Source organism: Myotis myotis, unplaced genomic scaffold (assembly GCF_014108235.1).
Source record: "Myotis myotis isolate mMyoMyo1 unplaced genomic scaffold, mMyoMyo1.p scaffold_m19_p_20, whole genome shotgun sequence".
In the NCBI taxonomy this organism is placed as follows: domain Eukaryota; kingdom Metazoa; phylum Chordata; class Mammalia; order Chiroptera; family Vespertilionidae; genus Myotis; species Myotis myotis.
In genome coordinates, this window is record NW_023416325.1 from 1,508,060 (window position 1) to 1,532,681 (window position 24,622).

Genomic DNA, 24,622 nt, shown 5'->3' on the forward strand with positions numbered 1-24,622 from the left:
TGGCTCCGCAGTGGGGCTGGTCGAGTGTGGATAGGAGTTCCCAGGGTCCCCCCCCCACACGACCTCGTTCCCACCTGCTCCCAACAGAACAGCTCCCCAGCCTCCAAAGCCTCATGCGGCCCCAGCCCAGCAGGCCCCTCCCAGGTAGGCAGCAAGCAGGCGCAGAGGTGCGGGAGGGGGGGGGGGAGGCAGGTGGATGGGCAGGGGCCCTGCTACCTCTTGGGGCCCCTCCCACAGGTGGTCCTGGGTTTGAGGCCTGATGTGGGATAGTTCAGGCATCTGTTCTCCGGCTGGGGTCCCCATGCAGGGACGGGGCTGCTGAGCCTAATTCAGGCTTCACCTCGCCCTCCCGCCTTTCCCGGGCGGTGGAAAATGTGCTGGGAGGGGCCCGGCAGGGGCTGAGGAGAGGCACAGGGCTGCGCTCACATGGGTGTGCTTAAGAGGCTCTGGAGCCACCCGGGGTGGGGGTGGGGGGGCGGTGGGAGAGGTGGGGTGGCAGTGAGGAGCTGGGAGAGGCTTGCCAGAAAGGTAGCAGGACCCCAGAAGTCGGGGAAAGACATGGGGTTGGACTCGTGCAGGGTGGGGACTCCCACGGCTGTATCCATCACTGACCCCACAATCAGGAGCAGAGAGGGCAAGGCGGGCGCTGGGTGCTTCCCGTGTCCTCACCAGCCAGTGCCCGCCAGGAAGCAGGACTTCCCAGCCAGACTGCACCAGGGATGGGGGCGGGGGAGAGGGAGGCACAGGACCAGCCTCCAAAAGAGCTTCCCAGTTCTCTCTCCCGTAGGGGTATCTGCCCCTATCCTGTCCATTTTCCAAATGTCGCCTATGTCAGCGACGCTATCCAGGTCCCTGCATTTAGGGGCTTTTGGTCCTCTCCCAGTGTGTCGCTTGGGTAGGTAGATTTACGATCTCCGATCTCCGATGATTGTGACTGTTTCTAGGACCCCACATGTGGTTTCTAGGTGCCCTTTCTCCTTTATTCTGTCTCCTGTGTACGTGACAGTTTCTAGGCCCCCCTCTCCATTCTTCCTGGGCTTCCTTTGTGCAGGGTGCTCTCTAGATCCCCTCATCTCACTTTCTATGGTTCTCCTGTGCCTGGGACAGTTTCTAGGTGTCTCCTCCCCTTCCTCTGGGTCTCCTATGTATGCGATGGTGTCTAGGACTTCGTGTTAATTATGGGTCTTTTGGGCACAGTGGAGTCTATGACCTCATTTACCATCTACATTATATGCGTGACAGTTTCTAGGCTGCTCTTCCCACACTCCGTGAATTTCCTCCGGGTGTGATGGTGTCTAGGTGCCCTGTACCTCTTACCAAGGGCTCCTGTACCTCAGCATGTCGAGCCTCCCTGCCTATATAGGTTCCATGGCTTTCCTAAGGCCCCCATCCCATTCTTCACACTTCTCTTTCTTCTGTGGACAGGGGAGCAAAAGCCAGAGCCCTGGCTAGGGGAGGGCCATGGAGGCAGGGGATGCAGTCTGGACTGGGTCAGCCCACACTGCCAGGAGGAACAGGCAGGGCCACCCTGGCCTGGAGAGGCTGCAGAGGGAAGGCGGAGGCAGGGACGTGAAGGCAGAGACAGAGAGCGTGGGGTCTGCTGATGAGGCCGGCCCTGCCCCGTTGGGAGGGACAGGAGCAGGGAGGGGGCGAGGCCTGAGAACGGTCAAGGCTCCTCCCTGGGAGACCAGGTTGCAGTGGGGATTTGGCGGGGGGGCCCCCACTCCAGAATGACCTCCTGAGTGTCCAGGGCAGGCGGGGGCAGCCGTGTGGGCCCTGAGCTTACCCAATGGCTCTTCTCACCGGGGTCTCCTTTGGGCCCAGGTTCTCCCTGCAATGAGAAATAGAGGTAGAAGCACCCGAGCCGGTTGGCTCAGTGGATAGAGCGTCAGCCCTCGGACTGAAGGGTCTCAGGTTCGATTCCAGTCAAGGGCAGGTACCCTGGGTGCAGATTCCCCAGCCCTGGTCGGGGTGTGTGCAGGAGGCAACCAATCGATGTGTCTCTCTCACATCGATGTCTCTCTCTGTCTCTCCCTCTCCCTTCCACTTGCTCTAAAAATCAATGGAAAAATATCCTCGGGTGAGGATTAACAACAACAACAAAAAAAGAAATAGAGATAGAAGCAATGAGAGAGGAAAGGAGAGAGGGAGGGAGGGCAGAAGGAAAGAAGGGAAAGAGAGAGACATATTGAGGGAGGCAGAGAGACAGAGAGGCAGAGACAGAAGGTGGCTTGTATCGGACTAACACTAGATAAAATGCAGAGAGCAACTGTTTGAAGACAATGGAAAGTGATAAAGAGCAGCCAGAAGCTGGAGGGTATCTGGCCTTTGAAAGAAGGAAACTGCATGGGTGACAGCCATATATTTATAGCTCTTCCTCTGAAGGGCATACCCCAGCCCCGCTCAGTCCCGCAATCAGCTCAAGCAGAAAGCTTTCGTTTTATTGGCCTGCGGAGTCAGAGGTCAAAACTGATAGAACTGCAAGGAGACACAGGCCAGTCCGCTATTGTAGTCGGAGGCCTTAACACTCTGTCAGGAATGGACAGGTCCAGCCGGCAGAACGTCAGTAAGGACCTCGCTGAACGCAACAATGCCAGCACTCAACTGGAGATAACTGACATCTATAGATCCCTTCATCCCACAACAGCAGGACACACATTGTTCTCCCGCTCACATGGAGCATTCACCAAGACAGACCACATAAAAATAGACCCAACACGTTGAAAAGAACACAGACCATACCATGTTTGTGGTCAGACCACAATGGCATTAAACTAGGAACCAATAATGAAAAGATAACTGGAAAAATCCAAAACAGACTTGGGGTTAAACAATACACGTCTACATGACACATGGGTCAAAGAAGAAACTTTAAGAGACATTTTAAAATATTTTGAGCTAAATGAAAATAAAAAGACAGCTTATCAAAAAAAATTGGGAAGGCCGTGAAAACAGTGCTGAGAGGGAAATTTATAGCATTGAACACACGTTAGAACAGCGGTTCGCAACCTGTGGGTCGCGACCCCTTTGGGGGTCGAACGATCCTTTCACAGGGGTGGCCTAAGTACATCCTGCATATCAGATATTTCCATTACGATTCATAACAGTAGCAACATTACAGTTATGAAGTAGCAACGAAAATAATTTTATGGTTGGGGGTCACCACAACATGAGGAACTGTATTAAAGGGTCGCGGCATTAGGAAGGTTGAGAACCACTGTGTTAGAAGGAAGAATGACCTAAAACCAATAACCTAAGCTCCCACCTTAGCAAAGTGAAAAAAGAAGAGCAAATTAAATCCAAAGTAAGCAAAAGAAAAGGAATCGGAAAAATTAGAGGAGAAATCAATGAAATGGATGCATGTCAGTCGGCATACTTCTGTCAACAGCCATCGAATGTACAACACTAAGAGGGAACCCTAATGTAAACTATGGACCTGGGGTGGTAAGTGACATGTCAATCTGGGTTCATCAGTTGTACTAAAGGTACCACTTTGGTGCGAGATGTCAGCAATGGGGGAGGGTGTGCATGTGTGACAGGGAGTGTATGGGACCTTTCTGTACTTTTTGCTTAATTTTGCTGTGAATCCAAAAGAATGTTCTAAAAAAAGAATTTAATCAAACAAGACAACCAGCAAGAACAAAAAGCCCAGCACCTTACAGATTCAGGAATCTCCATGAACCCAAAGCAGGATAAACACAGAGAATACCACACCCAACCACATCACGATCAATCGGTTGAAAACGAAGGGTAAAGCGAAAATCTTAAAAGTCAAAGAATACAGAGGAATGATGATAAGAATGACAGCCAATTTCTCATGAGAAATTATAATGGTCTCTGTAAGTCAGAAGACCACTGGACATCTTTAAAGCGCTAAGAGGCAGGAAAACTGCCCACCTATCATTTTATAGCCAGTGAAAATATCTTTCAAAAGTTAAGGGAACGACAGCGTTGGACAAACAAAGGCAGGGAGGATCTGTTGTCTGAAGACCCACACAACAAGAGGCGCGAGCCCCTCCCGATTGGGACGAACTGGGTGCGAGCCCACGGCAGATGCAGCAGGGCCAGGATGAGCAGGAGTGGCAGGCAGGGGCGGCAGGCGGCGTTGGACTGCCAGTTTGGCCCAATCTCTGCAGGCCACGCCAAGGGACTCCACAGTTCACGAATCCGTGCACCGGGCCTCTAGTAAAATACTGAATGTGTATTCAAAGCTTAGAAATCCATGAAGCAAAAACTGACCAAACTAAAGAGAGAAACAGACAAATCTACCATTATAGTTGGAGGGATAGAGAAATACAGGGAGTTGAAGAGATAGAGACACAGAGGGAGAGAGAAACAGGGACAGAGTCTGGGAGATGGAGGTGGCCGGACCGTAAGAGGATGATGAACCTGAGACAGGGAGGAAGGAGATGGAGCACCCCCTGGACCAGACAGGGAGGATCAGGGGCTCTAGCCACAGGGGCTGGAGCCAGCGCAGGGGTCTGTGCCCATAGGATCCTGAAGGGGGAGCTGCAGGGGGGCAGCCTCACTCACCCGCTGTCCCATGGAGCCTTGGGGGCCTGGCTCTCCACGCAGTCCCTGTGTGGGAGGGAGGAGAGGTACGGAGTCAGCTGCTGGGGTGTCTGACCCAGAGCCCCCAAGCCTCCCCAGAATCCTCCATCCGGGGCCCATTCAGTACTCACTCTCTCACCCTTTTCTCCTGGGTGGCCAGAGATTCCTTGGGGTCCAGTGGGGCCTGGGGGTCCCTGAGCAACAAGACAGGGCTTCAGCCTTGAGCTGGGGCAGGGTAGAGCGGGCGGGGACTTGGGGGGCAGAGGGGTTGGGGTGAAAGCTCCAGCTTGGCCTGGGCCTCTGGGCCCTTCACACATCCAATGACAGGTACACAGAGGGACATGCACACAGCCCAGTGTTCACAACTCTGGCCCTGGAACCAGACAGTCCCCAGCCTGATCTGGAAGTCGCCATGTGCTGGTCACAGCCCTAGGGAAGTTATCACCACCTCTCTTGGCCTTAGGTAAGAGCCACGGTGCTTCTTGTTACAGGGGTTGAATGAGAAGCTTTAGGAAAAGTCGTGTGTCCACTCGGTGCTCCATAAACACTCGAATGAAGGAATGAAAGGATGGATGGGTGGATGATGGGTGGGTGAGTGGACAGATGGGAAGACGAGTGAGAGTACTTGGAGAAATACTCACTGTGTGGCCAGGGCTCCCAGGGATGCCCATGGGACCAGGAGGTCCAGGGGGACCTGGAATGAGACAGGATATCCTAGAGACTTGCCTTTGGGTGGTGGATGCACAATACAATATACAGATGATGTATTACAGAATGACACCTGAACCCTATGTAATTTTATTAACCAATGTCACCCCAATAAATGCAATTAAAAAACAAAAAAAAAGACAGGATATCCTCAGGACCAATGCAGAGTACAATGGCAGGAAATCTACCATCAACTCCCTCCTGACAGCCACAGCGCTAGTCGCTAGTCGCTCTGACATCCCTCAACCCCACCCGGAACCCCAGGCCTGGATTCAACTTACCCATAGGCCCTGGGGGCCCAGGGGGCCCAGCCGGTCCCTGGGGCCAGTGGCTGCTGGTCTCAGTGAAGGTGTTAGACAGAAATGGGTCCCCTGCAGGAGGAAAGATGAGGAGTGGGCAGGGCTGGGTGGGGTGGGGCTTGGGCAGAGAGGGGCAGGCCTGGAGGTCCCCTTTCTCCAGGGATGCCCACAGCTCCAAGCTGGCTATGACTACCCTGTAGGACATGGGGGAGAAGGGGGGAGGAGAGTGTTGGCTACACAGGCCCAGAAGGCAGAGAGACCTGGGTTCTAATCCTGCCACAGTCTAGCTGTGACATCCAGTAAGACTCTCCACCTTGCTGGGCCTGTACTGTCACATGTCCAGTGGGAATAATAAGAAAAGCTACCCTTTATTGGACCACCTACGTTGAGCCAGGCTTCTGTGCATGAGTGTCACAGAGCTCTGGGAGGTCAGCACTGTCCTTATTCCCATTGTACAGATGAGGAAACTGAGGCTCGGAGAGGGAGAGCGGATGGTGAGACGGAATGGAGGGGAGAATGAATGGATGGGGCACCAATATGACGCAGATGAGGTTGAACCTGGCACTCCAAGCTCTGACCCTCTGGCATCACACATGTAGGTTAGGCTGGGGAGGCGGTGAAGGATGAACGTCGGGGCCTAGCTGGGTGGAGGGGGCCGGGGCTTCTCTGAGCACAGGGGCAGGGCTGTGGCCTTGGGAGCTCAGGGCTCACTTCCTGCTGCTGGCCTTGACCTTGCCTGTGCTCGGAGGGCTGGCTCCTGGCCAGCTCCAAGGCTTGGCGGCCGGGCCTGATGCCAGGTGGCTCCAGCACAGGCTCAGAGGCCGCCTGGGTGTGAAGCCAGTCCCCATGCCCTGGCTGTGTGGTCTCCCCGCTCTGGCCCTCAGTTTTCCTCACCAGTGAACAGAGGAGGACAACAGCGCCCGTCCGAGGACTGGGTGACATGTGGCTGACCAAGAGCAAGCTCTGCAAGTGCCGGGTAGACAGCAGTAACGTTGTGGTGATGCCTTATGCCAGCCTCACCCCCCTGGACCTGCTGTGACCCAGAGGGACTCACCATGCTCAGAGATCCGGGCGTGGGGCGGTCCAACGGGGGCTGGGGGGCCGGGGGGCCCAGGGGGCCCTGGGGGACCTGGTGGTCCCCTTTCTCCAGGGATGCCCATAGCTCCGTCCTGGCCAGGGCTCCCTGGGGGGCCCTGTGGACCTGCAACGGAACCAGGGGGATGGGAGGGTATGCAGGAGGCAGAGAGGCCCCGGGCGGCTGCCAGGGTTAGGACAAGGCAGCCTGGGGCAGCGGGGATGAGGGCTCTGGAGGCCACAGGCCAGGGCAATTCCTGGCTCTGACTTCCCTGGCCCTTTATTAGGAGAGAAAACACAGCCCTCCCTGGGGCGTTAGGACAATGGACACTTGGTGCTCAGTAAATACTGACTTCCGGAACGTTTCCAGAATGTTCTCTTCTCTCCCTTGTTGCATGTGCTGTTCCCTCTTTCAGTCCTCCCTCTGCTATTCCTGGTGTACCCTCGGGTCATCCTTTAGGCCTCACCTGAGATGTCACTCCCACCCTATCCAGGCTGGGTCTGGGATCCCTTCCTTGGGGCTCGCTTACCTGCAATGTCCCCATCACAACCCTGGTCACCTGGGTGGGCACTGCTGTTTCTCTTCCGCCCAGGTCTACCCTTTCCCATCGGGGCGCTCCAGGAGGGCAGGGACTGGTCGGACCCCACCCCCCTCCCCAGTGCCCGGCTCAGAGCCTGCTGGGAGTAGCTTCCCAGAGAACACGGGCCACGTGAATACAAAAGAGGGTTTCAAGGGGCCCAGGCCTGAGTGGGGCGCCCTTGGACGGTGGTGAGACAAGCGAGTGGCAGGGGCCCGGGCCACCACTGGCTATGTCAGGGTCGGGGAGGAAGATCCCAGCCTGGGTCCACGGGAGGGGGGTCAGGCCAGGAAAGTTAGGGGGGCAGTGCCGTGGACACTCACCTGGGGGGCCTCTCATTCCTGTTGGGCCCCGGCTGCCAATGTCTCCCTTGGGGCCAATGGGCCCGTGAAGTCCCCGGGCACCAACTCGGTCTGGGGGAGAAATCTCATCAGCTCTGGCCTCCTCCTGCCCCGACCCCGGGCCCCCAGCCAGCACCTACCATCTCGAGGGAGCAGCGGGGCCCTCGGGGTTTCTCTGGCTCCGGGCAGCCCTGGAGTTGGGGGGCGGGGGGCCTGGGTCATCCAGAGTCCCTGCCCTTAGCGCCACCAGAGGAGGTGGCACGGTCTGCTGGGCCTCCCAGGACCCCAGAGAGATCAGGGACGACCCAGGCCCACAAGGGGGAGGAGCTGGGAGCCGGCAGAGTAGAGACTGGCATCTCATTCCCACGAGGGAGTGTGCTCCCCACCGACCCACTCACCTCGGAGGTCTCCATCTCCAGGGCTGCCCTGGGCAGCTGGGGAGCCCCAGAGAGGGGCGGGGTCCTCGGGGGCGGCTGGGGTTGGGGGCACCGCCTGCTGGGTGACAGTCAGCACGGCCACCTGTGGAGAAAGAGGGAGAAGAGAGATGGATGGGATGGGTATCAGGGCCTCACCAGGGACAGGCCAGCTGATGGGCTGTAGGCTGGGGCATGCAGGATGCAGCCAATCAATGATTCTCATCATTGATGTTTCTCTCTCTCTCTCTCTCTCTCTCTCTCTCTCTCTCTCTCTCTCTCTCTCCCTCCCTCCCTCTCTTCCTTCTTCTCTGCAATCAATTGAAAATATAGATCTAAAAAAATGGAGGAGGTGTTCACAGCTGTCCAGTATTCCACAGCAGCTTTCTCCCTAATAATGCAATCAACCCCTCCTGTTCTCTGGTTTTCAAAGTTCCCGGTGAACAGCGAACACTTTGGTAAACACCGTCACCTCTAATCTCCTTAAGATAAACTCCCACCCTGACCGGTTTGGCTCAGTGGATACAGCGTCGGCCTGCAGACTAAAAGGTCCCGGGTTCGATTCCGGTCAAGGGCATGTACCTTGGTTGCGGGCAAATCCCCAGTAGTGGGTGTGCAGGAGGCAGCTGATCGATGTTTCTCTCTCATCGATGTTTCTAACTCTCTAGCCCTCTCCCTTCCTCTCGGTAAAAAAATCAATAAAATATATTTTAAAAAAAGATAAACTCCCAGAGGAAGGAATAAGGGAGGAGAGGGTGTGCAGGCAGAGTGTATGCCTCTACACGATCTGGGAGAAAGATGCTTACATGTGGACGGCCCCTCTCTCCAGGGGCACAGGCGTGGGTGCGAATGGTGTTTGGGCAGGTTTATCACGGTGCTGAGTTTTTTATGTTTCTGAAAACACGAGGGTTTTACTTTTTAATTGTTCAAACCTTTTTGAAAGAATGTTTGAGATGTGCAAGAGATGATCGGCTTTTGAAACTGGGCGATGGGGGAATAAAGGATGAAGGTGATGGGGCAAGGAGGAGCCTCACCATGAACCCTAGGGGTGTCTACAAATATCTGGCTGGGATGGGAATGGGGGTGCAAGTGGGGGGGAGCTTCGTGGCACTCCTGGAAGAAGAGCAGGCTTCCCAGGCAGGAGCACGGTGGGAGAGGCCAAGAGAGCTGGCTGGGACAGACGGGAGGGTGGAGGGTGGCCGGCAGGGAAGCTGCCTGCCCATGGATGCTGTGAGCATGGGGTGCAGAGAGGGGGTGGGAGGCTGGGGAGGAGGGGACAGCTGCTCACCCACCTTGGCCTCCAGCACCTTCAGCCGCTCCGCCAGGTCCGACACCTTGCTGCAGTTGACACAACCTGGAGGCAGGATGGAGGAAGCGAACAGACACCTGATGACCCCCACCCAGGAGGCAGCCTAGCCCGGGGGAGACGCTGCAGGCATGGCCTGTCCAGGGGGGACCATGCCCTGCAGGCTTCTCCCAGAGCAGGACCAGGGAGCCAACTCCTGCAGCCTTGGCATCCAAAACGACTCCTTTCCGGGAAGCCGGGCAGGAAATCCTGTGGCTTCACCTGGGCGGGGCTGCCTGGGCTTGCTGGACACATTAGCGTCTGGAACGGGCTGGCCTCAGAGGTGCCACCCCTGACCCTCCCTCCAGAACCACTGTCTGGCGCCTGCAGCCTCCTCGGCGATACCCCTTCGCTATTCATGACAGTTCTGGCTGGTTACTGAGCCTCCTGGTGGCCGGGCACTGTTGATCCTGTGCTTTAGGACAAGGGTCACCCCCGTTCACACCTGAGGACACTGAGCTCAGAGCGAGGGGGGACGAGTGTGTAACAGGCACAGAGTCTCAGCGCTGCCCCTTCCCGGCAGTGGGGCCTCTGGCAGGGCACGCCCTCTCTCTGACCATCAGCTTCCTCCTAAGATGGGGACAGAGATGCCTTCCTGGGGGACAGGGACACGACTGAGTTTTAAACAGGTTGCCATGGGAAGCACCTGGCCCGGTGCCTCTCACAGTGCAGAGGCTCAGGGAAGCTTAGTATCAATAAAAAGAGGAGCCCTGACCGGTTTGGCTCAGTGGATAGAGCGTCGGCCTGCGGACTGAAGGGTCCCAGGTTCGATTCCGGTCAAGGGCATGTACCTTGGTTGCGGGCACAGCCCCAGTAGGGAGTGTGCAGGAGGCAGCTGATAGATGTTTCTCTCTCATCAATGTTTCTAACTCCCTATCCCTCTCCCTTCCTCTCTGTAAAAAATCAATAAAATATATTAAAATTAAAATAAAAATAAATAAAAAGAGGAGCCAGCCGGCGGCGGCGTGGCTCTGTGGTTGAGCGTCGCTAAGAACCAGGAGGTCAGGGTTCGATTCCCGGTCAGGGCACATGCCCGGGTTGCGGGCTCCATCCCCAGTGTGGGGCCTGCAGGAGGCAGCCGATCCATGATTCTCTCTCATCATTGATGTTTCTCTCTCTCTCCCTCTCCCTTCCTCTTTGAAACCAATAAAAAAAAAGTACACATGGCTATGAAAAGAGGAAACTGGGGGTGTGGACCTGTGTCTGCAAGAGTTTGGGGTCACGGTCTCGGGGTGGCTGGGCCCAGGTCAGACTCTCCTTGGGGGCCCTTCCTCTCCCCCTCGAGGTGTTCTCTGCAGCCCGGGGCAGGCAAGGGCAGGGCACTCTCCTGACTGCACAGCTGGACCGAGATGGCTTTTTGGGCCGTCACCACACTGCCGGGCCCCTGCCAGGCCTCCCCTAGCCCAGGGGCACCCCACGCAGCGGCCCGAGGACCCACCTGAGAAGGCTGTGGGCCGGAGCATCATCCGCCGCATGGCGCTGCCTGACCACCTGGGCTCCACGAAGCCAGAGGAGCCTGCAACTGAAGGACAAGCAGGGATGAGAGTCCTGCTGGCCCGGCCATCCCTGTTTGGTCAGAGCCCCTGGCCCACCTGCCCCTCGAGCCCCAGCAGGGATCTCTACTCCCCTTAGTGCAGAGGTAGACAGAGGCCCAGAGAGGTGGGGCAGTTTACACCTGGGTCACACGGGTCCCTCCACCTGCCAGCCTGATGGGGCTGGGGAGAGGGGGCTGGCAATGGGTAGGGGCCGTGGGAGAGGCTGGGAGCTCCCCAATCACCCCGACGAGCTGCCTGTGTTAAAAGCTTAGCGGTAACATATGCAGGGTTGGGTCCTGTCACTTGCTGACCTTGTGTGACTTGTTCTCTCTGGAACTATTTTCCCATCTGTAAAATGGGGCCATAAGGCCACTCTATCTCCCAGGCTGGTGTGAGGGCCGAGGCCGGCGATGTGGGCACAAGGCCCGCACACCAATAAATGGCAGTGGCGACACTGGCAGCGGCGACATTGCTGTCCACCCTCTCCCTGCCCCACTTGGTAAGAAGACACTGAAGGGAATCCAGACCCGGTTTTAAATGAAAAACAGAGGGAGGCCGGCTGCCTGGGAGGGCACGGGAGGCCCGTTTCCGGAGCCCACCCCTGTCACCACCCCCACCAGGAGCAGGCTGCCTGGCTGGTCTGGTTTTGGGGGGCCTGGTTTTCTCCACAGCTGGAGAGATGGGCTGGCCAAGCAGGGGGCGGCGGGAGGTGCAGCTGGAGGGGCTCTGGAGCCAGCAGGGCAACTGCTCCCCTCTGCCCCCCAGGCCTGCCTTTTAAGGCTTCGGAGTGTTGTCTGGGGGGAGACAAGATCCAAATAAGGCGCAGCCCTGGCAGCTCAGAGCCAGGCTGTGGGCTGGTGCAGGGAGTGAGAGGCGCCAGGAACTCAAACCAGACGGGTCCCTCCGGCCAGACCCCAGCAGGGAGGCTGCCAGACCCCGCTGGGTCCCACCACGGCCTGAGCTGAGGCTGGGCCTGCGTTGCCAGCATCCCCTCCCCAGGGACCTGTGATTTGCCCGGTGCAAGGGGGTAAAGCTCACCCAGGATGGAGGAAGGAGGGTTGGCAGCCTAGGACAGGGGAAGGGAGTGGAGGCTCTGTGGGCAGGAGGGGGATGCCATGGCCAGCACTCAGTGTTTTACGTCGCCCAGCTCAATCCTACAAGGTAGGTAATAATCATAACAATAACAGCTCACACGGACTCAGCATTCACGCTGGGCCTGGCCCATTCTAAGCACTTCACATGGACAGTCTGAGCTCATTATCCTCAAAGCCCTGTGAGTGGGCGCCGGTCTCACCTCCACTTTACAGATGGGGAAACTGCAGCCAGGGGAGCCTGCCCTGTCGCCCCTGGTGACGCAGTTCTATGGCCCCAAGGTCATGTCACAGACCGCGGGGGCCAGTCACCATCAGGGGAAACGGCTGGGGAGCCCGCCCAAGCCTGGCTGTCAGAGGAAGGGAGGGCCCGGGATGGGCCAGCAATGTCCCATGCGTCCTCACCCCCACGCCTAGGACCCAGCAGAGAGCAGTTTTCCGGAATTTCCAGGCCTGAGCTTCCCTTTCCTCAGCTCCCACCCTGTGGGAGGGGAGAGGCCGACCCTTCCCAGCCCATCGGATATCACGCAGTGCCCACCTGGGCCCCTGCACCCTCTGCAGGGTTTTCACTGCTTCGTTTCACCCTCACAACGTCCCTGGGAAGCAGACTCTCTTATCCTGACCCTGTCACAGGTGAGACCCTGAGGCTCGGGGCAGGGGCGCCCCGGCTGCTGCAAGAGCAGCCTGGTACCCGTTAGCGAAGGCGCCCTGCCCTTGGAGCGGGCAGGAGACGGTGCTGCTTGAACGGCAGCCTCCCGCCCCCTGCACGGGCCCTTGCACAACCGCTTGCACAATGCTCGGGGAGTCCCCGGCCCAAGGCCACACAGCTGGTGTGGTGGCGCTGGCCTGGCCCAGGAAGCCCGGGATAACCCCGTCCCCAGGCTGGGGCCTGAAGGCCCTGCAGAGGCAGCTGGCAGCTGTCAGGGCTGGCCTGGCCCATCCCGTCATGTACCCCTGCCTCACGGGTGCCAGAGCTCCCAGCCCTTAGCCTGGTGCCTGGATGTACGGCCTCCAGCTGCTGGACCCAAGGGTGTGGGTGCTGCCCCCACCTTGACTCTGCCCTCCATGATGGCCCCACAGGCCTGAGAAGATCTGCCCTTGAGAGGGGAGCCAGGGACGGGGTGGCCTTCGTCTGGTAGGCCCTGCCTTGGCTCAGGCCCTCTAGGCCCCGGTGGCCCCCACACCCTGGGGATTTGCCCCTCCCCACCTCCAGCTCCCCTGGCCTCCTGGGCAGCAGCCCCCCCTGGCTGGCTCTCCTCCTGGCCCCCGGTCCCGCCTCCCCCTCTCCTCCCCGCAGGGAGCGGAGGGTGCTGCTCCTGGCTCCCCTCACGCTTCCCTTCCTGGCCTCCCACACGGGCCTTGTGGCTGCCTCTCCCTCTCCATACAGGACCCCCACGAGCCTCTGCTGCCCCTCTGTGAACTAGGGCTGCCGTGGGGTCCCAGGGAGGCGACGCCTGTCAGTCTTTCAGGAAGCACCTCTGGATGGTGACTTCCGTTAGCATCACGGTCCCTTGCTGCGGAGGCCGTGTCTCACACGCCGGTGTTTCTGATGTTCACATTCACACGCCGCCCTGGGGCCCGAATGCCTTTCCACCAGGTGCTCACAGGCCTGGCTCTCAGGCTGGTTCCAGGACATTCTTGGAAACACAGCCCTTGGTGCCCGAAACCTTCCTCTCCTCGGGTTCAGCCAGGCGGCAGGGGTGGGAGTGGCCTGGACCACTTAGCAGAGGGGCAGGTGCCCATGTGGCCAGGCTGCCTCCTCTGTGCCCCTGGGGGTGCTCTGCCCCAGCCACCCTCATGGCATGCAGAGAAGTGGGGTGGGGCGAGCCTGGCACACACTCCACACAGGAGGCACCCGTCTGAGCCCTCCCATCCCCGAGGCCCTCTGGGGAGCCAGGCAGACCGGGGCTCCCATCCTGACGACCCCTCAGGAGCCGTGGGCCCACCGCCTTCCTGAGCCTCAGTTTCCCCCAGCAGGAAGGGCATGACCGTCCCGACCGTGCTGACCCACTGACCTCAGGGGCCCTTTGCTTCCATGACCTGTTCCCACAGCCCGTGGGCAGGTCTGGGTGCTCCCATGTTCGGAAGAAAGGCTCGGGTGGTGTGACTGCAGACACGAGCTACGCAGCATGCATTACGTTTCTCCAGGGGCCCTGAGAGTCTCCCCTGAGGCAGGCGGTCAACACCCGTGGGACAGCGGGCACCCACTATATCCAAGCCAGGCCTCGCTGGCAGCCGTGCGGGGGGCCACAGCGGGCACAGCACCGGACACTGCAGTGTCTACGACTGAGCAACAGTGTACCGCTCCCTCCCAAGCACCTCGGGGAAGCATGAGGCCCGAACCTGGGGGCAGTCCTACCTTCCTCGCAGCTGGGCCCCGAGTGCCCGGGGCAGCACCTCCACTCCCGGGCGGTCACTGTCTTGTACATCACCTTGTATGTGGGTCTCACCACGGTTCTGTAGCTGAAAGAATGCCGACAGGGCCCTCTGCTGTTTCTCCCACTGTCTGGCCCCCAGGGTCTTCTGTCCCCACCTCCTGTCCAGGCCCCGTTGGAGCCTCTCTCCTGCATTCTAGGATTCGACCCTTCTATTCCTTCCCAAACGTCCAGCCTGGGGATCTGGATACCAACTGGACAGGCAGCCCCTGCACGTGGAGCTGCCTGTCCCTAGCAGTGAAGGCTCCCTGAGTGAAGGCGTGTGGGTGAATGGTGGAACCCCTCCTCCAGGAAGCCCTCCAGGATGCCCCACGAACACAAAGGGAGGTACTGAGAATGGGCACAGGGCTCCCTTTGCTTCACCCACCCTGGGGCCCCAGCCTTCCCCTGCACACCCACTGCACTCCCACCACCAGGCCTCTGCCCATGCTGTGCCTCCACCTGGGATGCCATCCGCTCGGTCTCACTCACCTGTTGCCCGGGCAGCTCATGGGCCAGGGGCAGTTCTGCAGCACTCGCTGAAGGTACGTGCCGTTCTGCACGTGGCATGAGATGGTGCGGGTCACCACGTACGAGCACCAGTTCCTGAAACAGACCCACGGAGAGGATGCTCGGTGCTGCACGCAGCCAGGCCCCTGCCGGGACCCCAGGAGGGTGAGTGAGGAGCACTGTGTGCTCTCCAGGACCCCCGAGTTCTCAGCGCCCTCTGGGCCCCCGTGGGAGTCTGTGCTGCTGTGGCTGAGGAGTGGATCCCACAGCCCTGGAGGGGTGACCGTGCTGGGGGCTCTCGGGGACAAGATGGGAGCAGGTGTCTTTGAAGGGCCTCTCCCTTCTTGGCATCTCTTCTCTCCAACCCTGACCCGTCCAGGCCCCCAGTGCTTCCGGCCTCCTGCCTCCTGCCTGGATGACAGCAGCGGCCCCTCCATCCTGCCCTTCAGTCTCCCCCCAGAGGGAGTATCATAAAATGGAAACCTGGGCTGGCCTACCCCCACCCTCACCCTCTAGGCCTTAGATCCCTCACCTCCAGGCCTTTGCTCATGCTGGGCCCACTGCCCGGAGCTCCCTTCACACACCTCCCACCCTCACAGCTGCTGTGCCGTCACCTCCCCCTGTCCTTTCCCACCTCCACCTCCATCTGAGCAGAACGGATGGTTCCCTGCCCCGCAGCCCTTGGTATGGTAGCTTGTCACGCCTAGTTAAGCTGGTGATTCACCTCTGCCCGCTCCTCCCTGGCATGGGAGAGGAGAGGCCCCGTCTCCCTTATCCTTGTGCCCCTGCTGCGTGCCAGGCGGGATGTACACTGTCCCAGGCATGGAGAACTGACTTCTCCAGAGGCTAACTCATCATCCTATTGCACTGCATATATTGAGCACCTTCTGTATGCTAAGGGTATTGACATCCTTTTCCCACAGTGATCCAGGAAGGCATCCCTCCCCCCATTATACAGAGGGGTACCCTTGAGGCTCGGGGAGGGGGGAAAACTGTCCATGTCCCAGAGCCGGTGCAGGGTGGAGCGGATTTGAAGCCAGGAATCTGGACAGCCCAGCTTGGCCCTAACTCCATCTCCAAGGCCTCAGTTCCTGTCTCCTCTCCGGCTCCTGAGCCACGGTCCACGGCTCTGTGAAGGCCCAGCCTGGGAACCTGCTGACCCCGGGCTTCGGGTCACAAAGGAAAGTCTGGTGGGGGGTGTGTGTGTGTGGGGGGCGGGGCTCAGGGTGAGAAGGGTCACTGAAACGGTCCCTCCCTTCCCAGCCCCGGCAAAAAACGTAGGGTCCCTGACCCCGTGCAGGGCTGGGGCCACTGAGCGCCGGGAATGTCCCAGCCACCGCAGAGGTGCCCGCCCCACTGAAATCCACCCCCTAACTGCTGCCCTGCCCCCACCCAGGCCCACCTGGAGGAGAGAGGCCTCGGCCAGGGCCAGTCTACTACCCTGGGGAAATCCCTTCACCGTCTGTGTCACCTGGAATCAGTCCAGGAGGAGGGAACAGCTTAGCTGAAGGCATGGAGGTGGGAGAGCAGGGAGAGGGGGCGCAGGAGCCCAGCAGAGCCATGGCCAGCCACTCCCGGGAGGGGGGCCGGGCGCTGGCCGCAGTGCACACCTGGGAGCAGCCTGAACAGGACCACGAGACACGGCTGCGGTGGGAGAGCCCGAGGCCTCGTGTACAGACCACTAGGCCTGTGCAGACCGGCAGGGAAAGACTGCACTTCTATGCACCGAGAAGGGAAGGGGAAGCAAAACACTATTTACCCACGGACGCACAGGAATGGCTTTGTGCGCATCAAGTAGGCCAAGTCACACGCCCACATCCAACGGCCACCTCTGGGGGCACAGAGGGGCTGTCCCTGGGTCCTCTCTCCTGTGCTCACAGCAGCCACACGCCCGAGTATAAGCCTCGCTTTACAGGTGGGAAGACTGAGGCTCCAGGGTCTGGGACGTGCCCTAGGCAGCCGTGATGAGTGACACAGTCATGGTTGGAACTCAGGTCTGTCTGACTCCAGAGCTGGTGGTCTTAACATTACACTGGAAGTGTTTTTCCTAACGAGCAGATGGGGGTTTTATAAGTTTAAGAAGGTACCTTTCCAAAAGGCCCCCCACCCTTAGAGCCTTTGGGACCCTAGAGCTGTGGCTTTAAACCTGTTGGGGTTGTGTTTGGGGGGGAACATAAGCCCCTTTGGGAAAGTGATGTGAGTTGTGGCTCCTCCCCAGAAAAATGCACGAAATGTGGGGTACACGTTCAGGGGGGCTCAGGGGCTCTGGGCAGCCGGTGAAGTGCCCCAGGCTGGCCCAGGGGCCTTGTGAGTGAAGGAAGAATGGAGAGAGGGAGCACCCTGAGCAGAAGACAGAGGCTCCAGACACAGGAGGGGGCCCCGGGCACAGAATGAGGACCACATGCCAGTGGACAGACACGTATGCATCATACATACAGGCAAACACAGATGCACACATCAGTATGCACACGCAGTGAGCACAAGACACATATGGACGCACATGCACACAGACGCACTCACATATGCTTATGTGCATACAACTCCCATGTACATACACACAGACCCACATAGGACACACATATACACACACTCAGACCAAAGCAAATCCTACCGAAAGGACTATCCTCTTTGCACAAGGGCCCACACCTGCAGAGACAGGGCGCCCTCACACGTGGCCCTGGACCGCACCGGGGCAGATGGCCTGTGACTGCCCACCGCTGCCCGAGCTGCCCTCTGTGGGGAGCTACAGGAAACAATTTTTCCTTCTCCTTCCTTAATCAGGATCTCCCCCTGTGGGTTGCTGCATGCCCCCCTGGGTTATTTCCCACGGGTTGGAGTTTGCTTGAATTCTCTGCTTAGGAGACATGGAGCTGGTGCCCCGATAGCGAGACATTTTAGAGAGAAGGGGACACTCGGGCCAGATGGGGTGCAAGGTCAGTCCTTCATCCCCTCTCTCTGGGCCATCACCAATAACCATGCCTCACCCCTCCCCGGCCTTGGAGACCCAGCCCCACTGTCTCCGGGATGAGCCCGAGCTCCCCTCCAGGGTCCCAGCCTGGCCCCGCTGCCCTCCGGCCCCTCCGTCCACGTTCCAGGCCTCAGAAGCTCTTTGTAAAGCACAGACCTGAGTTCCCACCCACTGTGGCTCCCACGCCCCGAGAGCCCTGCCTGCTCCCCTCTCCCCACTCCCGCGGCCCCTCTTTGACCTTCCTGCCCGCCCTCCCCTCTGCTGCACCTCACATCTGTGTACACTCCTGCTCTCCGGCAAACCCCTATTCATCACTGGGGTCTCAGTCCTGAGGACCCCAGCAGAGTTGGGCACCTCCAGGGGTCGCAGCAGCCCTGAGTGTCCGGGGGAAGGACGTGCAGCTGGGATGGGGTTCAGGTGAGGGTGCGCAGAGAGGTTTGCTGAACGACTGAGCGTTGTGGCCCTGGGTCCCCAGGGATGTCTGCCGCCCCTGGAACCCCTGCCTCCGTCCTGATGCCCCTTGGGCTTCCTTTCCTGGGGTGTGGGGGGTGATAAGCTGTCCGAGAACCTCCCGAGGCTGGGCCACCACCTGTGGGACGGGGCATGGGTGAAGGGGCGGGAGGAGGCAGCCCTTCTCTCCTGGGCCTGCCATTCCAGAGGCCACTGGGGGAGAGAAAACAGGACAGACCAGCTCAGCCTGGAACCAGCTGTCCCCAATAACCACCCCCCCACCCAGCCCTCCACCCCCTTGCCATGAGGGGCCCAGGGGACTTTGTCTCGGCAGGGCCCAGGGCTATGATCCGGAACAGAGATAGGGGCTAATTGCAGGAGGCAGCCAAGCGGGCTGGGGGCCAAGGGCGGTTATGAAAAGGAGAGGAAAGAAAGGAGACGTACAGGGTGGGGGTGGGGTGACTAGAGCCAGAACCCCCTGCTGGAGGCGACGTTCCAGTCCTAGCTCTGCTGATTCCTAACTCAGTGACCTTGGACAAGGCCCTGAGCCTCACCTTGCCCATCTGCAAATGGGGACAGCAGGTCCTCCTCCAGCCACGCTGGCTCACCGTGCCAACAGCCCTTGGTGGTTCTTGTTCCTGGACTATGACACTGGCCCCCCAGCCCACAGCTGTGGCCCAGGGCCTTCCCTGGGCGTGCGGACACCAGCCCCGTACCTTCACCACGAAGTCCTCCCCGTGACTACAGGGTAGGGATGGTCAGGCTCTGCATGTTACAGAGGGGGAAACCGGGGCTCCGAGAGAAAGCACCCACCAGGTCACCCATGTGGGGGTGGAGCTGGGATCTGAGCTCTCTGGAGAAGGGCTGGGAAGAGAATTCCCTGCTCTCCTGGGTCCTAGGATGTGCCCACAGGAAGCCAATACTGCAGGCAGAAGAGGCCTGGCCAGGACACGGGGGATGGCTTTAAGTCTAGGCGAGGGTTCAGGCTGGAAGAGACCCCAGAAGGGCAGGAAGCAGGCCCAGCAGGGATTGGGGGACGGACAGGGCTAAGGGGTGAGCCAAGCCAGCTCTGCACAGCCCCAGGGCACCCTGGTTCTGGGGGGCGGGGGGGGGGGTGTCTCAAAGTCTCACCGCATTCCTGGGGCTGGGGGCGGCCTCTTGGATGCCTTCCCGGGCCTCCCCCTCCCCAAGCACAAAGCCTCTTTTCTGCCTCTTGTCCCTCGGCTGCCAAGGGGTGCCTGGGGCGCCGGGCTGGGGGTGGAGGGAGGGCTGATGGGGCGAGACATCCCCATGCTGTCTCCAACGATGCTGGGCTGGGGCCACAAGGGGAAGTCCTGGCAGGGAGGCCTGCGGATTCCTCCAGCCAGGGGTCCCTTCCCCCACCTAAGGCTGGTGATCGCAGGAACCACTCTGCGTCAGGGCCCCGGCTGGTCCTTTGTCCATCCTGACAGCAGGCCTGGGAGCAGGGGACGAGGGGAGCAGAGAGGGGAACGGTGAGGAAGCTGCGAAGGAAAGCGAGAGCCGGGGACGCTGCCTGAGGTCGCACAGGGAGTGGGGGAGAGAGCCAGGGCCGGGACCTCTCACGCCTCACCATGACCCACCGACCTTTCCCAAACCTGCCAGCTGACGATCTCTGCTGGGTCAAAGGGACCCGGGATGTGGGAACTGAGGGCCTGGATTGAGATGCCTCTACTCCTCTCGAGGCCTCAGTCTGTGTCATGGAGCCACAGCAGTGCCCCCGGGGTGCTGTGATGCTCAGGCCACAGTGAGCCTCCTGTGAGCCGATCAGGCGACAGTCCCCAGACACCACCAGATACCTACCCACAGCCACATCCTGCTCCCATCCAAACCCTGGAGCCGGGGAGGTGAGGAACCCCGGCTGGGAGGCCTTGTCCTGGACTTAAGTCCCCTGGACCATCATCCTGATCCTGACAACGGGAATTCCCAGGTCAGAGTCTCAGTCATCTGAGCACCTGGGACCCGGGGCTCACATCCCTGTGCTAGGCGGGTCATGTCCCCTCTCTGAGCCTCAGTTTCCTCTAAGAAACAGGGGCCACAAAAACGCTTGCCTCCTAAGGCGGTTGGGAAGGTTCTGGAAGCGATGGGTGCAGGTGAAATAGCCAGCCCAGGCCTGCGGTGGTCAGACCGCAAAAGGTGGTGGCTGTGACAGCTGCCACCTGCCCACCCCTATCTCAGACAACGGCTCTTCCGGCCTCTGACGCCTCAGCCTCCTCTCCTCTCCAGCCGTGCCCAGGTCACCTGCTCTTGCTAGCCTAGGGGAGGCATGCTGGCCCCCCTGACCGACCACTCACTGGGCAAGGAGAATTTCTGAAAAGAATTTAAAAAGTGAGGCCTTGGGGGTGGGGGCTGGGCAGGCATTTGAGTGCGATGAAAGGGCCTGAAGAGGCCTGGCTACTCTGCATTGTTTGCTGAGCTGTCCCCTTAAGAGGGGACAGCAGCAGGGGTAGGGCTGCAGCCAGGATAGGGGCCAGGCAGGTTCAAACAGTGTCATCAGGGCCAGAAAGACACAGATGTGAATCCCAGCTCTCCTATTAATGGCCCATGAGCCTAGTCTAGGCCCTAGAACAGTGATGGCGAACCTATGACACTCATTTTTTTGGTTGATTTTTCTTTGTTAAATAGCATTTAAATATATAAAATAAATATCAAAAATATAAGTCTTTGTTTTACTATGGTTGCAAATATCAAAAAATTTCTATATGTGACACGGCACCAGAGTTAAGTTAGGGTTTTTCAAAATGCTGACACGCCAAGCTCAAAAGGTTTGCCATCACTGCCCTAGAAGATCATGTTAATTTTCTGGGACCTCAGTTTGCTCATCTGTGAAATGGGAACACGTGCTCCCAAGCTTCATCCAGTCCTTGAAGGATGAATGCGGACACTGCATGTGAAGGACCCTCTCACTGGAAGATGCCCCAGAAACACCAGCAGAGAGAACGCCCCCAGCTCCTGGGAGGGCGCCCCCAGCTCCTGAGAGGGCGGCAGGAAGACAGTACTTCCTCCCTATCTCTGCCCAAAATGCCAGGTCCCTGGGGGCCAACACTGACCCAGGGGCACTGAAACTCCACCCCAGTCTTCTTCCTCCCAGTGAATAAATAGCCGGGACTAAAAACAGCCAGGAGCAAGGAAACTGGAGGCAGGCGAGTCCCCAAAGTGTCAGCTGGGGGATGTCCTGGGCTTTCCTATGTGCACGGCAGGGGGTGAAGGGGTGGAGGCTTGGGTTAGGGGAGTCCTGGGGGTTCTCTCCGTTGTTCCCCTTCCCCCTTCCCCCTCCTCTGGGACTCCGGGGTGAAATGGGGGTGGGGGTTGGAGAAGGCTGCCAGGGCTGCCGGTTCCAGACACATGGATAGGGGACCCCCGCACTTTGGGGAGCCTCTGCCAGATAGTGGAGCGGCCCTGGATCCCCCCCTCTCTTCCCCCTCTCCCCCCCCCCCCCCCGCCCGGCTCTGGGCTGGCACTGCAGTTGGGGACCAGGTCCCTTTCCCAGTCCGGGCATGCACGAAGGTTGCAGGGGTGGGGGGACAGGAGTGCTTGGCGTCCCGGCCCCCAATCCTGGGCTGGCAGGGCACAGAGGTAGCGGGGGGCGGGGGGACAGCCTTTACCTGCGTCCCGAGAACTGCGCTCCCCCGACGCTCCACGCGGCGCTGCCTCCCGGGAGCAGGAGCCCGAGGCAGAGCAGCGCCCAGGCCCGTGGGCCGCCCATGCTGCGCCCGGCGCCCTCCGCGCGCGGCCCCTCGCCGCCGCCGCCCCCAGCCTGCCGTCCGCGCCCGCCCGCGCCGCCAGCCGCCCCGGACGCGCGGATCCCGGTCCCCAGCGCAGCGGCGGGAGGGCGGGAGGGCGGGAGGGAGGCGGGCGCGGGGCGGGGGCGCGCGTCCCGGCCTCGGCCGGCCCCTCGGCTCAGCCCCCCGCCCCCTGCGCCGCCGCTGCCAACCCGGAAGGAACCCCGGGGGGCCGGGCGCCCCCGCCAGGAGGCCCGCCAGGTGCCCACCTGATCCTGGCGCTCGGCACCGCGTGGTCCTTTTGGGGGCGGGGTACCAGTGCGGAGATGCCCTCGCACATGTTGCAGGGCCGGGGGGGGGGGGGGGGGGGGCTGAGTCCTGGCCGCGGTCCCAGGCGCATCCAGGACCCCAGGTCGCCAAGCTTGAACGAATGATGCGGGAGCCTCTGACCCTTTTTCTTCCTCTTTCCTCTTTTTTTTCTTCTTTCCGATGTGTCTCTCTCCTCTCTCTCTCTCTCTCTCCCCACCCCCCTCCCCCTTCACTTTCTCTAAAAATCAATGGAAAAAATATCCTCGGGTGAGGATTAACAACAAAAAATGAAGAAACTGGTTGCCTCTTGCAGGCACCGGGAATCAAACCTGCAACCCAGGTGCATGCCCTTGACGGGAAATTGAACCCGAGGCCCTTCAGTGCCCACGCTCTAATCACTGAGCCGCGGCCAGGGCTCCTCCCTCTTTTTTGAGGGATCCAGTTCCCGAGGCTCTGGGGAGCCGGATCTGTCCATCCTGCAACCAAGGCTTCCTGAGCAGTGAGTGCCACCTCTGCTTCACATCCCACTTCGGTTTAATTTTCAAACCACGCTGGGAGAGGTGGGCACAGCTATCCCCCGTTTACAGAGGCGAAAACTGAGGCCGAGACGCTCATACTCCCCCTGGGAGGAGAAGACCTGGGTTGATCCCATTAGGTCAGTGTCCACTCATCGCCATATTACAGATGGAGGAGCTAGGTTTTGAACAGAGATCTGACTTCAGAGGGGGTCAGCTCTTCAGCACGATTAGGAAAGAATGCAGCCAGCACATTGGTCTGGGGCTCGGCTTCCCATCTGTGACAAGGTCAGGACTGGCTGAGAGTGGGGTTTCTTCATCTGGGGTTCATGGATGAGCGAGCCTCTGGGGAGAGGGCTGTGAATACCACCAAGGTGTATGCAAATGTGTGTGATGTGAGAGTATGTGTGTGTATGTGTGCATGCACGTGTGTGCACAGGCCTGATGGGTGTGTGTGTTTATGAAGAGAGACCACAGCTCTCATCAGAGGGGCCCAGACCCTCCAAAACTCCAGGACAGTCTAACCCCCTTCTGCCCGGACTGACGAGCTGCAGGCAGTCCTGGGCCGGGGAGCCCCCTGTCCAGCTTGGTGGTGACTGGGGGCCTGTCCCTCAGAATCCTGCTGTGGTTTGTCCAGATCCAAGATTTCTGCTAGAAACACACCAGCAGGAAGGATCTGCCAGTCCCTCCCTCTGATTTCCCAGGGCTGCCTCCTGGACTCACCAGGGCTGGTAGCACCAGGTACCGGGCCTGCGTCAGGACAAGGGAGGGTATGCGGATATGGAGGGAGCTGAGCCTGTGCCCTGAGGGCGTGGGTACGTAGTGAGAGCTGGGTTCAGACCCCGCCTCGGCCGCCTCTCCCCGAGTTAGCTTGGGTGAGCCCTGCCCTTCTCTGAGCCTCAGTTTCTCTCTGTGAGGAGGACAGTTGCAGGTTGCAGATGGGTGTGTGGGCAGATATCACGGTAGTGCCCTGATCCCACATTCTCCGGCTTCACATCGTCCCCCAAGGGCACCCACTTGCTTCAAGGACATCCTCACAGTGCCTGCTTTGGCCCCTGGGGAAGCTCCCTCCCTCCCTTCCACGTGTGAGTTTTGGGCACCTACTGTGTGCCACCTAACTGAACCCCAAGAAATGCAGCTTTGTGCCTCTCTGTAGCCCTTGTTTTTTTGTTTTGTTTTTGTTAATCCTCACCTGAGGATATTTTTTCCACTGATATTTTTAGAGAGAGTGGAAGGGAGGGAGGGAGAGAGAGAAATATTGATGAGATACATTGATTGGTTGCCTCCCACATGTGCCCCGACTGGGGCTGGGGATTGAACCTGCAATTCAGGTATGTGCCCCAGACGAGGAATTGAACCCAAGACCCTTTGCTGCATGGGTTGATGCTCCAACCACCGGGCCACACCCCGTTTTGGGCAGCCCGTTTTTGATACAACCAGATCAGTGACTTAGTCCCTTGGAGGAAGTGTCCTTCTCAAGGCGCCCTCTCCTCAGAGACTCCCAGGCCTGTCTTCAGCCTGGTCAAGTGACTGGGGTCAAAAACCATCTTTCCAAAGGGCACTTGGAGGGGCAGGCGGCTCCTGGGGAAGGAGAAGGGCTGGGCAGTGGCTTCTGTCCTGGGGCGGGAGGGTCTGGGAGGGCCTGCGAGGTGACTGGGACCGCTGCTGGGTACCACAGGATGAGGAGGCTCCCTGCCGGGCCTGCTTGCAACATGTTCAGGATCCTCCTGTGATTCATGGCGTACATGTTCCTTTACCCTCAAGCTCATGGGGGCTTCAGG

General features: G+C 59.5%; 1 protein-coding gene across 7 annotated transcripts in view; it reads right to left on the reverse strand.

The window, feature by feature from the left end:
* Positions 1-24,622, reverse strand: part of EMID1 (EMI domain containing 1) — a 38,084-nt gene that overhangs the window by 8,753 nt on the left and 4,709 nt on the right. For 4 of the 7 annotated variants that reach the window (XR_004974811.1, XM_036353546.1, XM_036353548.1 and 1 more), the window contains exons 1-14: positions 21,901-22,090; positions 14,842-14,955; positions 14,295-14,398; positions 10,748-10,831; positions 9,257-9,318; positions 7,950-8,070; positions 7,692-7,742; positions 7,534-7,623; positions 6,613-6,759; positions 5,541-5,630; positions 5,193-5,245; positions 4,683-4,745; positions 4,534-4,578; positions 1,787-1,831 (exon numbers count right to left, since the gene is read on the reverse strand). Coding sequence is in view for 6 of the 7 variants with exons in the window: in XM_036353546.1 (XP_036209439.1) it covers positions 1,787-1,831; positions 4,534-4,578; positions 4,683-4,745; positions 5,193-5,245; positions 5,541-5,630; positions 6,613-6,759; positions 7,534-7,623; positions 7,692-7,742; positions 7,950-8,070; positions 9,257-9,318; positions 10,748-10,831; positions 14,295-14,398; positions 14,842-14,955; positions 21,901-22,001 (1,170 nt within the window). In the remaining variant the exon portion in view is untranslated. Of the gene's footprint in view, positions 1-1,786; positions 1,832-4,533; positions 4,579-4,682; positions 4,746-5,192; positions 5,246-5,540; positions 5,631-6,612; positions 6,760-7,533; positions 7,624-7,691; positions 7,743-7,949; positions 8,071-9,256; positions 9,319-10,747; positions 10,832-14,294; positions 14,399-14,841; positions 14,956-21,900; positions 22,091-24,622 lie in introns of those variants that run through there. The other 3 variants (XM_036353547.1, XM_036353552.1, XM_036353550.1) reach the window with 3 other exon arrangements.